This window comes from Etheostoma spectabile, chromosome 6, assembly GCF_008692095.1.
Source record: "Etheostoma spectabile isolate EspeVRDwgs_2016 chromosome 6, UIUC_Espe_1.0, whole genome shotgun sequence".
NCBI classification, from domain to species: Eukaryota; Metazoa; Chordata; class Actinopteri; order Perciformes; family Percidae; genus Etheostoma; species Etheostoma spectabile.
The window spans coordinates 29,615,515-29,638,218 of NC_045738.1; the positions used below are offsets into that span (position 1 = coordinate 29,615,515).

The 22,704-nt window shown below is 39.9% G+C and overlaps 1 protein-coding gene and 1 long non-coding RNA gene across 3 annotated transcripts in view; both read right to left on the reverse strand.

Moving 5' to 3' along the window:
- Positions 1-22,704, reverse strand: part of LOC116691164 (uncharacterized) — a 631,246-nt gene that overhangs the window by 196,760 nt on the left and 411,782 nt on the right. The gene's annotated exons all lie outside the window — the stretch shown is intronic.
- Positions 3,282-22,704, reverse strand: part of LOC116691152 (cytochrome b5 reductase 4) — a 28,072-nt gene continuing 8,649 nt past the window's right edge. For both annotated transcript variants that reach the window (XM_032518526.1, XM_032518527.1), the window contains 9 exons: positions 17,527-17,620; positions 17,060-17,092; positions 16,828-16,950; positions 14,965-15,105; positions 13,990-14,136; positions 11,800-11,950; positions 6,438-6,524; positions 4,652-4,813; positions 3,282-3,869 (listed from right to left, as the gene is read on the reverse strand). In XM_032518526.1, the coding sequence (XP_032374417.1) occupies positions 3,815-3,869; positions 4,652-4,813; positions 6,438-6,524; positions 11,800-11,950; positions 13,990-14,136; positions 14,965-15,105; positions 16,828-16,950; positions 17,060-17,092; positions 17,527-17,620 (993 nt within the window). In that variant the 3' untranslated portion in view covers positions 3,282-3,814. The remainder of the gene's footprint in view (positions 3,870-4,651; positions 4,814-6,437; positions 6,525-11,799; positions 11,951-13,989; positions 14,137-14,964; positions 15,106-16,827; positions 16,951-17,059; positions 17,093-17,526; positions 17,621-22,704) is intronic.

The following is a 22,704-nucleotide window of genomic DNA, read 5'->3' on the forward strand; positions in this document are numbered from 1 at the left end:
TACATTAATTAGCATAAGTACTAATTGCTTAATTATGGTAAGTAATGCTTATTCAGCATAATTATGCATTTATCAAGTGTTAGTTGAGGTGTTCATGTTTTTATTTTACAACAACGCTAACACAGCATTAATAACTGGTAAAGTATGGTTGAGTAATGCTAATTCAGCATTCTTGTGCATTTATGAAGTGTAAGTTTAAGTATAAGTGCTTTCAACTTTACAATAAGGCTGACAAAGAGCATTTATTAATGGTTAATTATGGTTTAGTAATGCATATAAAGCATGCACAATACTTCATATAGGTTGGGCTTTAAGTCTACATGAAGACAAAGGAACAAGCAAACCTCTGCGTAGATACTGTGGAGTCTTTTCACGGAATCACCCTTTACCAAAAGTAAGTCATACGTTGGAGGATAGACAAGTAAAGTGGACATAAGTGGACACCTATAACCCGTCAACAAACAGTTTTCTCATAATGAGATGGCTTTGCTGTGAACTTCAAGACATACATGCTATCTAACATCTTTATCGACCACTTAGTAATATAAGGAAACGCCTCAATTAACAAGTAAACCCTTAAGTGATGTTAACAAGATACATTTAACAGTTACCTAATGTTAAATATTGGATAATTAACTGTTACTTGATGCTTATTACTGTAATAACTAATATTAATAGCATCTTACAAACCATTACACTAACTAATGGTAAAATAGACTCCTTAGTTAACTGTTATTACCTGTTGGTCAAGGCTTATCACTTAATTAACTAATGGTAAAATAGACCCTTTAGTTGACTGTTATTTAAAGTTAGTCAGGGCTTATTACTACATTAACTAATGGTAAAATAAACACTTTAGTTAACTATTACTTACGGTTTGTCAAGGCATCTACTAATGGTAAAATAATGTATAAATTAATACCTTAGTTAACATGAACATAGTTAGTAAATGTTAATTAGACACCTTATTTAATTGTTAACAGTTTACAATGGGTGTGTGTTAGTGCCCATGTCATGGGTAACTTGCACATCTGTGAAGGCACCATTAATGCTAAAAGGTCCATACAGGTTTTGGAGCGACATCTGCTGCCATCCAAGCAGTGTCTTTTTCAGGGACGTCTCTGCTAATTTCAGCGAGACATTGCCCAGCCACATTCTGCACGTGTGACAACAGCGTGGCTTCGTAGTAAAAGAGTGCACGTACTAGACTGGCCTGCCTGCAGTCCAGACCTGTCTCCCATAGAAGATGTGTGGTGCATTATGAAATGTAAAATACGAGACCCCGGACTGTTGAGCAGTAGGTGTAAAGAATTCCACCTACTGTCCAAAGCGTCAAGAATAAGAGTCCTCAGTTCCCAAATGCTTATTGATAAGATTAAATAAGAAGGGTGTTGGGTGTTGTTAAAAGAAAAGGTGATGTAACATAGTGCAAAAACATGCCCTTGTCCCGGCTTTTTTGGAACGTGTTGCAGGCATCAAATTCAAAATGAGTAAATATTTGTAAAAAAAATAAAATAAAAAATCAATAAAGTTGATCAGGTTGAACATTAAAGATCTTGTCCTTGTAGTGTATTCAATTGAATATAGTTTGAACAGCAATTAAATTTTTTTTTAAAATTTTAATCCGTTTATTAATCCCCAATGGGGAAATTACAAATCATTGTATTATGTTTTTGTTTACATTGTTTACATTGTCCCAACTTCATTGGAATTGGGGTTTGTGTAAGGCTAAATCCAATAAATGCCATTAATAACTTGAAGAGTACATTTTCAGTTTTGGTGCTCAGTTAAGTTTTATAAATGAGTGTTGGACTTTTATCTCCCCCCTCTGGCAGTCAGTTAAATCAGTGACGCTTAGCCTACATTTTAATACAACACTGCTGGGCGCGGTCGTCACAAAAAATAACTGGCGTATCTACTGAACTAACGATACGTTCATTGTATTGTCCCAAAGCTCATTCGGTTGTTCCCTATATGGATCACTATTTAAGTAACACAACATAGGGAGTAAATGAAGGAACGGTTCTGAACACAGCTATTCTCTGTGTCCATCTCCATCTGTACATTAAAGGGGGCATCAAGGCGGGCATGTAGGACTTGAACACAGACTGTACTAATTAACATAGCAGGTTCCATTTGTATTTGGACGTTGGATATACCAAAGTCAGAAAAACGCCAAACTCGGATTTCAGAGACAACCTCAGAGTACCCCAAGCTCAAAATCCAACACGGCTACCCCTCGCATCAACAGTGTTGAAAGCTGTAGTAACATAGTTCTTAGCACTTCTGTGTTATTAGTGTCTCGCTAAATCAGTCGTACACACAGTCCCCTCCACCATCTATCTGTGGACATGTTGTTACGCTGTTTGTATGCACAAAAAACTGCATAATGGGCTGGTACCGCTAACAATGGCTAACCTGGCTAGAGCTAACCTACAATGAAAACTGCGACTTGTAAATGGAACGCATTTAACGCAAGTCATTCCCAGCTCCGGCTTCCGAGTTCCGAGATAAATGCAACACACTGTGACTTCTCTGCTGGCCATTCTGGCAGCCATTTTGCAGGCGTCGGAGGGTGAGCTGGGTGGCCTCAGTGTCTCCGAGACTGTGTCAGATTCCAGCTCTATGTTGGGAGCTGCGGTGTCCTCTTGCCAATACTTGGCTGGATCCTAAGGTACATCTCAGTTCCCCTATTTGAAAGCTCCTCGCTCCTCTGTCCTCAGCTGAACCAGAAGTTGTTCTGTCAAAAAACTTGTTTCTGTTCTGAGGAGCCACGAGTGAGCATTGAGGAAGGATCAACGAGGAGCTATGAGCGAGGATACACGAGCAGCCTTCCCGGAAGCCGTGCAGCTAAACGGGTTGCTAACTTCGCCCATTCAGTTGACAAATCCCCCCCACCCAAGTTTACCCATTTTCATATGGTCACCCTATCATGATCTGACCCTAACTCATTGAGACTCTACCCTTATTCAGCATATTGACCCTTTAAGAATCCAGGGCAAGACCATTGGGGCATGGTAGAAAATTAGTGACCCTTTTGCGCACCAAGTCTCTGATTTGTGAATAACTCTACAGGTACATCATGGATGCACCTGAGGTACGTCTTGTAGGCATTCAAATTTATTGCATTTTAGTTTGATATTTTTTGCATTCCGATGTTATCTTTTTCAAAGGATTTTTTTCTTCCTGTTTTGGCGACTCCAGATGAAATGTGGGTGACTCCAATCAGAAGTAATAGTGAAAGCTGCCCCAGTCTTAATAATTAGGAGACTAACCTTTACAAATGTTACCATGATGCATTTTATTTCACTGCAATGGTTATAATTCTCCTGCAAAATCATCCATCCATGTAACTGGAACATCAAGATCCATAAATATCTCCAGAAGATCCTCTGCTTCACACTCCGAAGCTCATGTTCATTCTGTTTTTATATTGCATTTAATCCATCAGTTTACATCATCTCACAAATTTCTCTATGTCTCAGTATATTTTACTGCTTTTATTTTATGCACCTTTTCAGTGTCTGAACTTATAGTTTTATAAACATTATTTATTCCAGACACGGACCAGAACGAGCTAGAATCGTTCGAATCTTACTGAACTGTGATTTTTATGATTGTCTTTGCAGTCCATCAAAGCCTGGGGCGTGTTACCCGCTGTCGGCATCTTCAGCGTCCTTGGTGCATAGAAATACAATGTTCCATTCATCTCCCACCACGCAGGTTTATAAATTAAAGTGGACTGTCTGTGTCGCTCTCTCACTCACAGTCACACAGTCTTTGCAGGGTGGAGGTGGGGTCGAGGCAGAGCTCATCAGCCCTGGAAGGCGTGGAGCTCCTCTTCACTGAAGCCCTGCTGCTTTAACAGCCTGTAAGACAGACAAACAAGAATAGGAGGACAAGGAAAGAGTGGTGTATGTGTTGTAAGTGCTGCATTCAAAGGAAAAGTGAGCGAGTACAAGACAAAGTTGATACATTCTAGGCAAGATCTGAGTGTCAGTGAACTCTGAGGTCTGCACAATTAATCACAGTTTTATCAAAATCGCATCAATTGTTAAAGGCAAAATATGTGTCAAACCATTCTGAATTAAGTATTGTGGTGCTGCTGTTGACGCAGTGACGATTCTCTCCAATCAGTAGTCTGCAGTTTTTCACGCAGCCTTTTGGCATCGCCTCAATTCGATTGGAACCTCGATGGAGGTGGTACTGAAAATAGTACCCGTTAGCAGGTACCAGGGACTTTTTCTCATAATGGAAAACCCAAAAAGAGTCGAGCAGGTACCATGTAATGGAAAAACGCCATTATCCAACGTCGGTTTTTATTAAAGAAGGAAAAGAAAATCACAATCCTCTGTACTATCGAATTGCAATACTTCTAGAATCGCAATGAATGAAAATCGCGATACAAATTGAATCAGCAGCTACGCATCGTAAAAATTAAAAATAAACAATCGGGACAAAAGTCTTGTAGTCTTGCAGTCTTTACCTATTATGACAGTCTTTGGCGTTAGATGTGAGATGATTGTCTTTGGATGGGAAATGGTCAGACTTTAGTCTTTTCAAAGTCTTCTAGTAGGCATTTGATGCACTATTTTCTCAGAGCCCTCTGACAGTAAGTTAAAGTTTATATAACAAATGTTATTTTACACACCCTATCGTTAACTCTGTAAAGGCATCGGGGCCGCACACACACACATAGCATTTGGACCCGTCGGGCCTGTTGAGGAAATCCTTGAGCATGGACTCATCCACCCGACCCGTCCTGCCAGTCCAGCTTTCACAGGGATCGGAGACGACGTACTCCACCTGAAACCTGACACACACAAACACACATTTGGAAGGTGTACAAAGACGCAGACGTCCGGATGTAGCAGAAGAATTTGTATAGCTGAAAATCTTTATTTCACAGTTCTGCCTCAATACATGTGGACATGTCAAGCCTTAAAGCCCAGTGTGTATTCACACTTCAACTAAATGTGTGCCTCAGTTGCTCCAAAAGGGAATCAATGGGCTTGCTTTTTATAGCTTAATATCCTTCAATATTACCTATTCTGATGTATTCTGGTAGACTGCATACTAAACAGAAGTTGTGTAATGAAGCTTTGCAGAAGTTCCACAGTCAACGAGTGAATGTCTGCTATTTCTTCCACTTGTTATCTCATACTTTAAAAGTCTGTTTTTCCACGCTGCCAGTCTCCACATTCATAATTCTGAAGTCATCAAATCTGACAAATGATCCTACTGCCTGCTTGCATTGAGCTCAACAGTCACTGCATGCTGTTCTTTAATTATTTGCAATTGTGTTGCTCTGGTTTTAATACTGTGCTCAGTATTCAGGAAGACTAGACTAAGGCTATACGCCTCTACTACCAGCATCTAGGTAATGGATTTCCATATGGGCTTATGCTCACTGATGATGCTTCACATGGAACACAACATCTTTATTTCTGTGTGTGTGTGTGTGTGTGTTTTACTATTCATAAAGTAAAGCACTTCGGGTCAGCGTGTAATTAAAGGTGCTATACAAATAAAATTGACACTGAGATGGGTGAGTCTTTCTCTGCTGTTCACCTCCATATCTATTTTACACTTGCAATGTATCTCTCCGTATTGAAAAGATTCAGCATGTGTTTCTGAACCAGGAAGCACATTGTTTTGATTTGTAAAGTGCCACCCAAATTTGCCAAAGACCGCAGCTGCAAAATCTGACCTTCTTTATATGCCGCAATTGTGGCACATTAACACAAAGAGCTTTGCGAGATGTAAAACAAACAGACTCAAGTTATCATCTTTTCCGATGTCTATCAAGCAGCTGAACTCCAACAGTAAATCTTAGCACAACAGAGCAAAGGTGCACCAGCACTTTTTGCACTTTAAATGTTAAGGGGGTTAGCAGCAGCTCAGTCCATAGGGAGTTGGGTTGGGAGTTGGTGGCTGGAGAGATGCCACTTCACCTCCTGGGCACTGCCAGGTGCAGTTGAGCAAGGCACCGTACCCCCCCAACCGCGTGGGGCGCTGGTTCAGCTGGCAGCCCACTCACTATGACATCTCTCCATTAGTGCATGTATAGATCCTGAGCATGTGTGTGTGTGTGTAGTTCAGGAATGTGTGTGACTACTAACAAAGTGTGGACACAGAGTGTAAATTGTAATTTCCCCATTGGGGATCAATAAACAGATTAAAATTAACAGACTGCAGCCCTATGCCCAAGACAAATTTCCCCTCAGGGACAATAAAGTGTATCCTTTAGTGGATGTAAATACAACTATTTCTGGATTTATTTTTCTACAGTTCAAAACCGACCCACAGTGCACTATCCTCATAGCACTCCCTTACACACTCCACTCCCTAGTTTATTTAATTTATAATAAATAATATATGCATGCCGGGTTGTGACAGGGACACAGCATGAGGCTTGAAACACCCAGCAGCAGTACCTGTCAGTATTAGCAGCCAGTTCATCCAGTTCACAGCGCCACAGGATGTCCTCCTCTCGTCGGTTGAAAAAGAGCAGCTTGGTTTTTCTGAGGACGCACAAACATGTTGTTGATTATCAGGCAAGGCCTTGGGTTTATAATAAATTGATACAAACAGTAAAATAGAAGACACTGTGTCTGTTTTCTCAGCACAGTACGGTGGATGGGAAAGGTTGATGATGATGACGACGAGGACAGGGAGTCTTTCTTTTTCTGTGTTAAATTTCACTATTTTAACACAGAAATGTTTCACCTCTCAGTCTTACAACACTTTTTTTTCATTCAAAAATATGTTTATTGCTCAAATCTCAAACTATTACAGGCTGTCTTGAGAATAACAAAGGGTAGCAAGTTTGACATTTTTCTTTCTTATTAAAACACACACATTCCCACTCATTCCCTCCCTCCACCACCCTTTAACCAGATACTGAACATGTGTCTTCCATTCGTCTAACTTACCCACCCATCTCCCTCCCTCAAGAGGGAAAAAAGAAGAAAAAAAAAGGGAAAATTGGCTCAGGATAAATGGTTCGGATAAGAAAAGGATCGGGTTACAGGTTTTATGAAATTTCTTCAGGGATCTTCTGACAGTATGTTTGATTGAGGAATTTGTGCTAGGCGGCTTTGGGCTCTTCCACTGTAGCAGTATTTGGCGCATGGCTATCAGAGCGGCAAATGCAATAACATCGGCTGGGTAGCTATTAAATCTTCCTCCAATAGGAGACACACCAAATATACAAATCAAGGGGCATGGTCCTCAACATAGGGATGTTAAGGACTACAGAGAGGGTGTCAAAAAAAGATGTCCAAAAAGAGTACAGCTCAGGGCAGGAGAAAAAAGTGTGTGTGTGGTCTGCTGGAGACTGAGAGCACCTGATGCAGAGATCATCTGTATCAGGGAATAGTTTTTTCAGTCTGGCCTTTTGTAAGGAAGTCAGAAGACCACTTTGAATTGAATGAGTCTCATACGTGCACAGATACAAGTACTATGAATTCTGAGTAAAACTTCTCTCCACCGGTCCATCTAGTGCGAGACCAAAGCTCCCTTCCCCAAACATCCCTAAGCCCTGAAGGAGGGGAGAGTTGCAATGAAAGGAGACCATAGATTGAAGAGATGTTATTTTGTGATGCTGAGGAGGACATGATACTTTCAAACAGAGTTTTTTTCAGGTAATGCAGGAAATGAGGTGAATTGTGTTTTGGTAAAATTGCGCAACTGGAAATATCTGAATAAGTCCACTTTTGGAGTCCCAAATTTTGCAGGAAGGTTGGCCATATTTCCAAAGGTCTCATCTAAGTAAAGGTTACTAAAAGAGACCAGGCCCATTGTCTTCCAACGTGTAAATGTTTTGTCTATGCTGGAGGGTAAAAACAGATGGTTGTTGCATATGGGGATGAGGACAGAAGGGGATTTTAATCCATAGTTATTCCTGAACTGTTTCCAGATTTTCAGTGACGTGAGAACAACAGGATTATTGGTGTATTGGGAGGGCCGTAGGAAGGGGTACAAACAGTAATGTAGGGAGTGAGGTTGAAGTACAAGAGTTAGCTACCATGACACACCACACAATGTCTGGGCTATGGCACCATTTCTTTAGCATCTGGATGTTAGCGACCCAATAATACAACAACATATTGGGTAAGGCAAAACCTCCTGTCAATTATAGACTCCCCCAAATTCTTTTCTGAATCCCGGGACTCTTTCCAGCCCAGAGGAAGGACAATATAACGGTATCCAATGCTTTGAAAAACGATTTGGGAAGAAAAAGAAGGAGGGTCTGAAAAAGAAAAAGTGTTCAAGGCAGAACAATCATTTTGATTGCTTCAATTTGGCCAACAAGCGAGAAGGGTAGTGTGCGCCGTCTTTGAAGGTCTAGTTTGATATTTTCATTCAGTTTGATGAAATTATTTTCATGAAGCACTTTTGCCAGCGGCTTTACGTCATTGTTATGCAAGCTCATGGGTCTGTAGCCACCACAAAGATTAGGTTCCTTATCTTTCTTTACTATCAGAGAAATCAAAGCCTGTTTGCCTGTTGGAGGCAAGACACAGCGTTCCAGAGAATCATTGAAGTCTTCTAAAAGTATAGGAGCAAGCTGTGCAGAGAGTTTCTTAAAGAACTCCATTGGGTAACCATCTGGGCCAGGAGTTTTATTACTCTGCATTTGAGAAATGCAGGAAGTGATTTCTCCTAGACTTAGAGATTCATCTAAACGTTTTGCCAGTTCTTCATTTATAGTTGGAATGTCTAAGTTATTAAGAAAAGAGTCCATAACAGAGGTGTCAGGAGGGGGCTGTGATTTGTAGAGCGTGGAATAAAAGGAAGAAAATTCAGAATTTATACTTGATGGGTCAGTAGTTAGGTTTTGAGATGAGTCAGAGATTTGTGATATAAAGCGGGCAACGCATTGACGTCGCAATTGTGAGGCTAAAATGCGGCCAGCCTTATCTCCATACTCATAATAAGTCGCTCTTGTACGGTGTAAGTAGATATTCTGCCTTCCCTGTTGATAGTAAATTGAATTCATTTTGCAGCTGCAGATGCTTGGTTGCTAAATCTGGATTGATTGCTGCGGCCTGCTGTCTGTCTATATCCAATATTGCGTCCATTAGTTCTCGCTGTTTTGATTTTCTATTTTTGGTTAAATGTGCACTGAAAGATTTAATGTCCCCACGAATAAACGCTTTTAGCGTTTCCCATAAGAGCGATGGGGATCCCTGATCGGACCGGTTTGTTTCTAAGTTTGTGGAAACAAAATCACAGATATCTGCGTTAGTAAGTAAGCCTGAATTAAGCCTCCATCCTCCTTGATGCCTATGCAAGCTTGACGGGAAACAGAGATCTAAAATGTGGGGTGCATGGTCAGAGATGACAATGGCAGTGTATTGTGTGGAACTAACAGAAGATAGAAGGGCTTTGTCAATAAAGAAGTAGTCAATACGGAAGTAGACCTGATGGACAGTGGAGAAATAAGAAAACTCCTTATCATTGGGGTGAAAGAAACGCCAGGGGTTGACACATCCAATTTGATCCATAAAGGCCGATAGAGTCTTAGACATTGCAGTAGACGTGGCTGTTTTGGAGTTAGAGTGATAAATGGCAGGGTTAGTAACCCAATTGAAGTCCCCCCTTAATATTAAGTTGTGGGTAACCAAATTTGGTATATGTGGAAAAAGTGTGGACATGAAGTGTGGGCTGTCATAGTTGGGGGTGTACATGTTTGCTAAAACAACAGTTTGAAAAAGCATACCTGAAATTACAACATAACGACCACCTGAATCACAATGTATGTGATCTGGGGTGAACTTGACTCGTTTATGAATTTAAATTGCGGTACCTCTAGATTTACTATTAAAATTGGAGTGAAAGACGACTTGTCCGACCCAAGGCTTCCGCAGTCTCAGATGATCACAACACTTTTAATGCTAAAACTTCTACATTTTAAATAATTATACACAATTAAAATTAGGGATGCAGCAATAAAGAGTGTTGCTTCTAGACCTGCACAATATTGGAAAAATTGCAATATTTCTTTCCCCTGGGATTTATACTGCGAAATGAAAAAAAGACAAATTTTTACAAGATGACATCAATAGCTCTATTTGGAAATAATAAATCATTCTTGACTACTGCAGTGATTTTGTAGGAGAGTGCATCTACATAGAAGATACAAATGAAAAAGGATATTTTTTCTAATGTGAACCATTCTTTGTTGAACTTCAATGCTTTGCAAACACCAGAGGAAGTCAGCGCTGTGACTACTCTTCTGAAGTGATTTTGGAGAGGGAAATTAGGTAGAAATACGCTGGTTGCCTGACATGACACCATTTTATTCATACAACACTATCAATCCAGGCTAAAGTGAAAGATATTAATAATGCATACATGTTGCGTCCTCTGAATTTCAGGTTGTGGTCGACTACCAGGGTCAGCATCGGTTGCTTGATAAACGACCAACGTTGGTATCGATATTGATCAATACCAGTGTAATGAGATTGATACTTTAGTATTGGTTTCTCTCCAGTACGCACTGCTGCGGTTTCTTTATACCAATTTTGGTGTTGCTAGAATCAAAATCCAGAATGTTCTATTCATTATACTGTTTTTCACAATATGCAAATGGAAAGATTAACATGGCTGAAGTTCTGGTTCCAAGAAGCATTTTTTGAGAACAGTGAGCTAGACTAGTATGAAAAATATTAATTGGACTCACCATGTGAGGGGTGAGGCCTTTCGACATTTTGGCCTAAGTTATAGCGCCACCAACAGGCCAAATGGCATTATATTTTATGGGAAGTATAAGCACATCACCATCAATTATGCTGACAATTTTCATGTCTCTAGCTGGTTCCGGCCCCCAGTAACTTGAAAAAGGGCAACATTTAGCACATTTTGAGAACATTGGTGTGAGCGAAGTCCGCTGATAGGGGCTTAAGTGCCCGGATGTTCACTGCTCTCCAAAAGTTGACTCTGAGTCAACTTCTGCTGAGCGGTAGCCAATGAGAGGGCAGAGTGATTTTCTAATAGTCTACTTTATGGATTGTAACAGCTAGCTTGGCAGTGGGTTGCTCAGGCAGTTGGTATACCTGGAGATTTTTTATATAGATTTGTTTAAGGAGTAGTTGCATTCTTGTAACGTTAGCATTGTAGCAATGACAACTAGCTGGTTACTGGCAATAATTAATGTTATTGGAACTAAACTTCCCAGAGAGTTTCTGATTGGCCAGATAGAAACTGCAAAAGGTGAACATTGTCGGCATTGTGTTACCGACAAACCACTGAACACCACAGATACAGCGGAGATGCAGTTGAAAAAAGATACCACTGGAAACCCGGTGCAAGATGACCGAGAGCTGGTTTGAAATCAGCAAAAGTCTCCCTTTAACCCTCCTGCTGTCCTGTCCTGTATTGACCCATTTTCAAAAACTGTTTATATCAGAAATTTGGGTTTCTTTCAACTGAATTTTCTAAAAAAATAACCAGGATGATTCCATGCAACGCTCTTCACAAGTAAAATAAATGAACACTTCACGATTTTCATTTAATTTGGGTTTTTTATTCAATTTTAAAGCCTTTTATAAAGATTAAAGAACGTTAAAAAGAAGTGATAAAAGCTTCAAAATCAACAAACGACAAAAAAGCGTAGAAAAAATTGTTTAAAACACTGGAAAAAGTGTCAAAAAAACTAACAAAGTTTTAATTTTAAATCTTAACCCAGAAAAAAAGAGTCGACAGGAAGACAACACAAGTGTTAGGAGTGTACGGATAGAGTAGACATAATGAAAGAGGATAATAAACAATGAACGTTTTAAAAAGTCCCACCTGATGATGTCAATGTCCTGTAGGGCCAGTTGGATGAGGCGAGCCATGGGGGTGAACCCTGTGCCTGCTGCTATTAAGTAGAGGTATGTGACATCACGAAGGGGGCGGAGACTGAAGGTACCCTCTGGACCACTAACGGATATACAGTCACCTAACGAGTAACAACAATTAAGTGAACAAAAAACAAATAATTCATACAATGGTTCCAAGAGTGCTGCCACAGTAAAAATTCCTAAGTAACAGTGCAAACGTCAAATAACGTTCAACGGACAATATAGTTTTGGACAGGCAACATTTGGATGATATTCAGTTTATACTTTTTTTTATTGATCAATGTGAAACATTGCAACAAATTGTGATTCAATGATGTTAATACGGATAAAAAAACGCAAGCACTGGACATCCAAAAGAGCGTGAACACTTGTATAGGCCCTACAGGGTCATTCATTGTTATTACAGAGGATCCAGTTTAGAAATTAACCCATGAAAAGTGTGTTTCCACTTCACCATAAAAACTAGCCCAACAGCTTCTGATGGAGAGTGTATGAAGGTACAGCAGGAGATTAGTATTATGTAACATCTCCAGGAGAGCTGTAATGGAAAATACATGTAATTATTAGAGGTATGTTTATGACTCATTCATAGAAACTAAGGCATGTTTGAGAGCAATTGGTCAGTGATTTATCTAAGAGTGCTGTTTCCTTTAGCTGCCCTTCTGCATGAAGGAAGAAGTAAAGAAAAATAAAGAGGAGGGTGGACCCAGGGACAGTTAAACCAGCTGGATGAATGGCAGGAACATAAAGAAAATGTAAAAAAGTCATTGTATTATTAAAATTGGTGGATTGTAATTTGTGTATGTACGTCCAATACACTCTGCACTTGATCGAGCAGAAATGCAGAACAGAATACATTTTCATATCTGCATATTTATCTCAAATAATAGTTTTTTTGTGATGTTTAAAAATGCATATTTTCCTCATATTGTGCAGCCCTAACATATACACATCTGTTCTTCTTTTCCATCTATCACCTAGCGGTGTTCATGTTTCATCTGTCAAACCGAATAATAACCCATTCAAACCAAGGTTATAATCGTTAACATACAATCCAATATTCAAAAATTATTTTTTTTCCACAAAACAAACTATGGTGTCAGGTTACAGTCTGTTTCTACATACTCATTACTGAGGACTAACAACGGCAAATGTTTTTTTTGTGGAAAAAATGCATTTTGGAATATTTGGATTGTATGAGTTCGGCATTCGACTAGTGTGGACTTCACCGGAAAAAAATGAAATGAACAGACGTATGGATTAACACAACTTTTATGCCTTTCTGTCCCATCTCCAACAGCCAGATTCCCTGTGTTCCCTCTGAAGGAATCACTGCACACTGCCTTGCCCTGTTTTACTCTGGCAGGAGGATGTAGGTGTAGGCAGCATCGATTGGTTTCGTTTTTCTCTCTGACAGCACAACCCATTTACAATCAACAGAGCTACGTGTTGGAATTGACCGGAATTCTTCTTTAATATGTGTACTGATACTGGGATGTCTACACAACTGAGTGAGATGATTGACTTTAAAAAGTTCGCCACTTTACTCAAACCAAAGTTCAAAACACCTGTTCATGTATGTCTACTTTAGTCTATTGGCCATTTAGGTTTTTTTCCTGGAACGACGTCACTTACACATTTTGCTTGTTTAGACTGGTTACATATCATATGTGCATTTTATGTACCGTGTTATTGTTGAATACATTGTAAATACATATTTCAAAATTTTTAAGAGCTACTTCTACATTTTCTGACCTTTTTGAATATTTCCAATGACAAACAACCCATATTACAAAAAAGACTAAAACCAAAACTACTAAAAACTAAACTAAAACTAAGCATTTCAAAAAATAGAACTAAACTAGCAAACCTGCTTTAAAAACTACGAACAACTAAACTGAATTTGAAAAACAAAATAAAAAACTAGTGAAAATTGTTAAACTATAATAACCTTGATCCAAACTAGACATAATATATAGCCCCAAAAACAATACAGTCAGAACACAATCCAATCACCAGTCCTCCTCGTACCCATTCAATATATTCATTTTTAAAAAGTCTCTTGAAATTGCTCATCGTTGCACTGTTTCATCCCCTCACGTGACTCACACACTGTGATACATGGGCTGTGGCTTACCGATGCACAGGCTGTTGAGATGTGGGGTGAACACTCCATCAGGGTAAACTTTGATCATGAGGTAGAGGTCAGATTCCTGCGAGGAGCAGACGGAGGCTGCTCCCAGGTTCTGATCTACTGGGGTGTACGGCCTCACTACCTCTGTGTCTGGACATGGACAAAAATAACAATTTACTAAGACTTCTTCCAATTGTTTGAAGTACCTAGTGAAGTCCACTCTGTATCTTCAGAGCAGCTGTCAACGCAAAAATAAGGCTTTGAGGGTGCCTCAGTAAAGAGATCCCCTATGCATCTGTACTGATATGGTATTAAATATGTATTAAATGTGTAGACCTTTCCACAGTTGTGAACATAAACATTCTAAATGGACCCCAAGTTGATTTCCTGTTGCATTGTATGTGTTAGGGTTGTATGTGTGTCAGTTTCCTGTTTAATTTTGTAGTCGGTTTTTCTCCCTTTTCTTGCCTGCCCCACCCGGATGTGTTTCACCTGCTCCTGAGTCCGCATGTCACCTGTTCCTTGTTTCACCTTGTCACTACTTGTATTTAGTCTGTGTTGTCTTTGTCTAGTGTCAGATCATTGTTTTGTATTATGTGTCTGTGTGTGTGTGTGTGTGTGTGTGTAGTCTACCCTTTTTGTCTTGGTATTCCTGTTACCTGTGATTCCTGTTTTTGACTTCCACTTCATTTTGGAATACTTTGCCTGCTGGACTCCTTTTGTTTGTATGGATTTTATGATATTAAATCCTCAAGCTCACCACTGCCTGCTGTCTCTGCATTTGTGTCCGACATTATCTGATTCCTCTAACAGTACGCAGACAGGAAGTTAACAAGGGGCCAGGCTGTTGCCAAGCAATGGAAGGCAGCAGCATACCTGTTTTACTTACTTGTGTGTATGCATACGTTTATTTCAATGGACAATGTTTGGACATTCACTGTATTCAGCACAGTGTAGTCCATCTGCTTGGCTCCCTACCTTGAGTGAGGGCTTTGAGGTAGACGTGTTTTCCAACAGGTACATGCATGACAGTCCCACGTGGAAATTGCAATCTGAACACGTAGGTGTTATGGTTCACCTGAGTCTTAGACACCAACACACAATCCCGATAATAGAGAGCTGCAAAAAGGGAAATCAATTAATGTAAACTCATTATTAACATAGACCCCGTTGACGTGTTTGTGGGTTCCAATGTTATCTGATGAAAATATCCAATGTTATCTGATGAAAATATCCAATGTTATCTGATGAAAGATTTTTAAATAAGATGTGGAGGAAGAATTGGCTCTGGTTGATGCACTGGTGGGTTCTTATTACATTGCATGTACACAATGTGAGTCCCCTACACAATGTGAGTTGTGCATGTGCAAATCGGTCACCATCTTTGACAGCTAGCTACGGCAACATTACTTGGACCAAGTAAGAAAAGCGTTCCTCAGGAGTGTTTGAATCAAAACCACAATCTTTTTTCTAAATTTATCTTGTCGTTTTGGTGCCTAAAAACAGACTCTTTCTACGCTAAACTCAACGCCCTCCCTCTATTCGAAGCAGGACCCCTGGAAGGTCTGATGATGATATAAATGTGTCAAACTCAAGGCTCTTGGGAAGAACCTGACCCCTTGCAGGCCTTATTTCAATTTAGTTTCACATTTTGGAAATCCTAGTTGTGCGCCAAACCAAAAGAATGGAAACTGTTTTTCAAATTGCAATTACGCAACACTAAAAGCAGAATTTGGCAGATTTGCCAACTTTGAGACTCAAACATTCACCCACAATACAGACACTTTCCTTATTTAGGCTGTGAAACACATTGTTGCAAAAAATGTAATCATTGTTTTACTTGATTTGCTAAATTTTATGATGGCTGAGGAACTTTTTGGCTGACTTTTTTAGGGCTTTATGCTGACAAAAATAAGGCAAATCTGAAAAAGTATCAAAAAAGCCACAATTAAAAAAAAATGAAAAAAGTGACAAAAACGTTAAAAAAAAACGTTAAAAAAAGTCAGAAAAGCAACAAATTTTAAAAAAAAAGAAATGTTAAAAAGGTGACATGCAGTAATACAGTCAAAGATATTTTACCTTTCCAAAGAAATAAAAGCATGTGAATAAAGTTTACATGTCTGGCCCTTGATGTGATTCTCATTTTACAGTGTGGCCTTTAGTGAAGGGGAGTTTGACAGCCCTATAATAAGTGATTTGAGGTTATTTCCCAGATATAACAAGAGACATCGAGAAACTTTATTTGCAATGTTTGAGGCTGGCCTATTTTTTGGGCATTTTATGCCGTTATTTGACAGCCGAGTGGAGTGGAGAAGGACACAAAATGCAGGGAAAGAGAGTAGGGAATGACATGCAGCAAACATTCCGACCAAACAGGAACTGAAACGGGGAATCACTGCTCACGGCCTTTGTGCCCATGTGGTATGCGTATGTTCCAATGTGTGTAGTTAAAGTAAGTGCTTAAGAGGCGTAGTCTTTTATGAGTAGCAGTGACTGTCTGGGATCCAGCTCTGGTGAAATCTTGCTAGGCTTGGCTTACATCCCCCTCCTTTGTTGCGTCCTACGAGCCAGTTGTAACAGAACGGACAAGCTTACAAAGTTTTTCTTGCAAATATTCCAACAAAAGAATTTGCTTGTATTCGCTTTAAATGCAGACATTGTTAAAACCCCAATATTGCAGTTTCATTTCCTGTACCTCTAGGTGTCTAATTGGTGTGTCACAAGGTGTGTCAGTAACATTCAAATTATAAGGTAAAAATTAGTGTAAATGAGTAAAAGATCCAAAGTGGAAGGATTTATTTGATCTTCGTTTCGTTTCGTTTCGTTTATCTTGGATCTTACCTCTGTCTTTTTTGCGTAGAAATGTATTGTGAAATTCCAGGGGTTGACCAAGTTTTGTCCATTTTCCTTTAGCCTGTTTGCGTATGCTGATCTGGATCTTTCCCACTGAAAAGGCCGTGTGGACTGTTGAAGAAATGACAGTTAAGAATAAGAACGCGTGACAGTAACACAGACTTTGCAGATATTATCTATATCTATCTTTTTTTAAAATCAAATCAAGATGTTTTCTTACCAGAAAAAGTTCCCTCAACTTCATCAGCAAGACCTGGAAAGCAAGAAAATGAGACAAAGTTTACATCCAAAATCATATGTAAGATTACTACCCTTTTAAGTGATGGACAGTGTTACATTGTGTGAGAGATTACATTAGTGTCCCTAATTAATCAAACGCTTGCATAAATCATCATTTGCTTTTTTTTACCCAGACATTTAAAAAATAAAACATTGTAAAGCTGCAATTGCAATACCGCAATACTACTAATAATAAAGATATTTTTGCTGAAGGTTATCATGTTGTCAGAATCCCAAACCGGCCCATGCCTGGATGTAGCACTTTTCAAAAACAGAATTTACAAAAGGGCTTTACAGGAGAAAGAAAGGTGAAAGAATAAAACAATATGTGCCTAAGCGTGTCTCACTTGCGTTTTTTTTTTTTTTTTTGCAGAAGAAAGCACTTTAAATGTAGAAAGCTCTCCTCACGTAAATGTATCATGTAGGACATTTGCCCCAGCAGCACTTCCAGCCGTAGAACCCCGGCCTCAAGATCCACCGTGGTGCAGCCCGAGCTGGGGATCTGACAGAAAAAAACAATATCAGGGTTTTCTCCTGCATAGAGAACGTTTTAGCGCCCCCCAAAGAGGTTTTTAGCCAGCGCCAAAGGAAAATCACAAGTGCCACTATTTGTTTAACATCTCTGACAAATTATTCATCAATAGAATGTATTTCAAAATAAAAATACATTACAGTTTATAATGTTTTGTATTCATAACACTATTGTATTAAATAAGTCACTCCTTAGGAGCAAAATGGGCTCCTTGGGAAAGTTACCGTTATGCCCTGTTCATACTAATCAAATGAACTGGACTTTGTGGTCAAGTGTAGTAGGATGCAAAAGCCCCATCTCTAACTGAATTACATTACATTATTCTTTTTTTTTTATTATTGTTACCTGCCACCAGAATTTAGTGTTTTCCTTGAATACATTTTTATCATAAATTGGGGCCTGAAAATGTATCAGAGTGCAGGAAATGACGTCTTTGACACTCAAAAATTCCTGGGGGAGTACCTCCCATGAAGTCCCTTCTGACCAAGGAGAAACCCTCAATATACAAAAATTAGTGCTGTCAGTTAAACAATTAAGGCATAACGCAACTAAACTATTTTAACGTCGTCAATTTTTTTTATCACAAGATTAACGTTCTTTTTGGCCTATCAAACTTTGTCGTTTTTTTCACATGCTGTTGCAACTAGTAACTAGTAATGTCAGAGAAACTACAACACCTCACGGGATCTAGTTAGACCGGAAACAAAACAGCAGGCACGCCGCACCCACTTGTTTGGGCTTGCGAGTCGGCCAAAGAGTAGTAATGTTACGTTTGAGTGGATGGCGAGCGCAAGACGCCAAAATGGACGCCAGTAAGATTCTGGATGGAAAGTTTACTTTTTAAAAGTCGCCAAATGGTTCCATTGACAAGACCAAAGTGATCTGTGTGTTTTGTCGTTGTGAACGGAGCTATCATCGCAGCACTCCCAGTCTGAAATACCACTTGATGGCCAAGCATACAGCTGATGCCCATTCTCCTACCCTTTTAAGTGATGGACAGTGTTACATTGTGTGAGAGATTACAAGTGAGAATGTTATTGTGAAATTGAACACTAAAGTAGGCTATGTGCCAATGTTGTTTTCAATAAAAAAAAACATTTTCACAAAGCAAGCTGATCCACTTTTCCATGTTGATAAGAGCAGTAAAATGAAAAAAATTATGAAACTAAAGGAAATCAAGGGACATTTAGAATAGATAAAAATGTGCAATTAATTGCGATTAATTACAAGTTAACTATGACAATGCAATTAACCACGATTAAATATTTGAATCGTTTGATGGCACTACTTACAATCAATTACAATGATTTCTTAACTAAATTTGCACATATCTTTTCTGTTCTAAATGTACTTTGAAAAGCAAAGTGTTTAAGGCTTAATGGTATTTAAGAATCGACTACTCTGGTGGTAACTCCATTCACACGGACAGTACAGGGAAATAATAAGATCTGGAAGGGCTGTGAAAATGAACTTGCCATTCAAAAGACCCTTTTCTTCATCCATTCCTGCACAGAGAGCTTTGCGTAGTCACAGAACGAGTGTGTGTTAATCGCGCATCAAAAACAATTGTGGCGTTAAAAGAAATTTGCATTAAAGTTATGGTGCGTAGTTTCTGTCCCACCTATTGAGGAATTCTAAGTAACGACAACAACACTGTCGACATGACGCCTTTGGTGGTCGCACACCACCCTCCCCCACCAGTTGCTAGTAACTCAGGGGAGGAAAAGGAGGTTTAAAATACATTTTCCTGTAGTTTTTATATCCTTTTTGTCTCCAAAGCTGAACGCTGCTGTTGTCTTTTCTCAGCGTGACGTCCAACGCATCACTCGAGCATCTACGCTAGAGAGTCGCCGGGCTACACCAGTTAGTAAACATAGCCATACTGAGAAATACAGAGAGACTTGTGTTGAGCTGATACTGTAGTCTTAATTAGCTTAATTTTATCTACTACAGTTTTAACTCGTTATTAACGCGTTTTAACTCATTATTAACGAGTCCTAGCAAACTTCTTCATCTTCAACCATTGATCCAGGCACCACTTTGGGCAATTGGTACCTTCATCCAAACTATTTAAACTATTAAGATAGATTAGTTAGAGCCTTTAAAGCTTTCATCTAAAAATGATGGTTGATGAATAGAAAGAGAAAGGCTACCTTATCATCATCAACTAAAGCATCTGGTATACTGAGTGTACCAAGGGTGACATCGTGCACGGACCGCCGTAGAAAGCGCACACGCTACAAGCATGCACAAAGACGTTTATGCTCAGCACATGGTTCATTGCAGTACTCTCCAAAACACCAGAGGGCGTACAAACAAGATCATCTGTAAATAAGCAAGATGTAGTACAGAAGAAGAGACTGGAAGTTAAGGAAAGCAAGCTGCCTGGCAACAGTAGTAAACACATCCATGTTAAACATGTACCGCGAAACACCTTATATTTATCTACTCTGATCATTAACACAACTCTTGTCTTTCCTCCAAAGACTGTCTGCCTCTAAAACTATTAGCTCTTATCATGAAGCCGTTTTTTTTTTAGCTTTGACAACACAATCTCTCATGTTTTTCCACACTCAAAATGTTTTTTTCTTCTCCCAGTGTGGTGTATCTCTCTGACCACATATATAAGGCTGTTTGACTCCCTATTCATAGAGAATCACACGTTTGTAGAGGCAAACCTGCTCTTCCCCGCCGACCATGTTGAACTGACAGCGCGACAGCTCGCGGAGCCTTCGCGCTGGAAACGACAGCCGTGGTGACGTCATTTTATGGCGTGCACACCTCCCGATAGGAACACCGCGGATACCATAAACCTAGCTTTACGCTGTCCCAACATGGTTGGACAAAGGTGAAGATCAAGAGGGATCCTGGTGTCTAGCCTGCAGATGGAGGGTGCAGCAGGACACACACACACATGAACAGTGATTTCTAGGTTCTTTTGTTGTGCTTGGTCTAGGGCTGCACAATTAATCGAATTTTAATCGCGATCACGATTTTGACTTCCCACGATCAAATTTCCGTGATCGAGCGATTTTTTTTTTTAAAGCGTCATTTAATAGAACGCTCCGGGTTTTTTGCAAAGCCCATCTGCCGCTACTACTGTCTGCTCATGAGCCAGTCAGAGTAGTTCACTGCACCCCGTGCATCTTAGCTTCAAGATGTAGACAGTCCCAGAGGACAGAGTAACGGGAGGAAAACTCAACAGATAGCAGTCGCTTATACGTCGGTATCAAGGTTTACCAGTTTGCCAGTAAACCCAACATTTGTCCCGTCTGTTGTTTTTCAGACAACAGCAGTGAGCAGTGCTAGTCGGTGCTATAGCGTCTGTTAGCTGTTAGCTCCTCTAGGATGCACCGGTGCTAATGTCCTCGCATCCGGTGCAAAGCTGTTTATATGGATATGGTTTAATTTTGCGTTACGTGACCCATTTCGTCTGTAAAGCCGTGCTTGTGTGGGATCTCTCCTCTCTCTCCTCTTACTCCGCGCCCGGCCACACAACGCCGGTCCACACTTCTGACATTTGTCTACAGTTTTAATTTGTCATTAACACAGTTGTATATTGTTAAGTATGAGGGGCAACCCTGTATTTGTACCAGTGTTTCCGCGGGTAACTCTGCTATCACGGCCGCCACGGCGAAGAACACAGAAGAAGTTATTGAATGCAACTCACTTCAGTTGGTAAAGTAACAGCGTGTAAGACGGAGCCTGCTGGACCTGGACCAGGACAAGGGCCTGGACCTGGGCCAGAGATGTGACCCATGGCCAGAATATCATAGTTCATAAAAATGCAGCGCAGTGACGATACAGACGTTTCATACACACGTCGTGTGTATCCGCCGTTCGACCCGTGCTGGACCCGTTCATAATGAGTCAGCCGTCTCCCTGTGAGTAGCGTCCATCACACTCCCTCTCGCAGTTATAAATAGCCTATGTGACAATAAAATTTGTTTTGGCTAAAATCAACAAATAATCATGAAAATAATCGCGATCAAAATTTTGATCAAAATAATCGTGATTATCATTTTGACCATAACCGTGCAGCCCTAGCTTGGTCTCAGTCTTGAAACAAAAAAATGACAAACACACAGTTGTGACTCAACCCTCATTGCGTATGCACTTCCCTTCATCAGCCTGGTGGTTGGAGTTGCATCATCAGGGAGACGCAGCTCACCGGCTCAGCCAGTCCCTTTCAAAACCATTAGCTTCCATCCTTTCTGCTGTAGTTGTATTAGTTTGTCTTTATGGAAATTTCCCTTTTAGTTATTTAAATGAACTTATTTTTAGTTAAAACTAATCGTTAAATAATCGGAAATAATAAATCCTTCTCGACTACCACGGTGATTTTGTAGGGGAGTAAATCTACATAGAAGATAAAAATGAAAAAGGAGCTTTTCTAATGTGAACCATTCTTTGTTAAACGTTAATGTTTTGCAAACACCAGAGGAAGTCAGCGCTGTGACTACTATTAGGTAGAAATACGCTGGTTGACTGACATGACACCATTTTATTCATATAACACTATCAATCCAGGCTAGTGTGTTTGACAATGACTGTATGTTGCTTCCTCTTAATCACAGGTTGTGGTCGACTAGCGGGGCCAGTTGTTTGTTTGATAAATTAAAATAAACTAGCAACAAATTCTGTGTATCTAAGAAATATTTTGTTACAGTGTAAATTACATCAGATTAGACCAGACACAGACTTCTGTAGTAGATTAATGTTACGTTTCCGGTGTCGCGTCACAGCTGCGAACCGTAACGTTAGTTGGGACGGACGGACGGACCCCTTGTTTCTTTAGGCTAACTATATTAGCTTTAGCCTGGCTGGTAGCCGCTTGCTGAGGGGGGAAATGGCCGGGAGACGTTGTGATTATGTTGCGTTAATGAGGTGATTTAGTTCGTCTTTGCAGCAAACACAAAACACTGACTACTGTAGCTTCACTGACTACCCATCAAAAACTACGTATCACTGTGTCAGCGGTAGCTGCTGCCTACAGTACTTTTCACTTCCCATAACAACAAACCCCGTCGGACTAACGTCACATACATACGTTG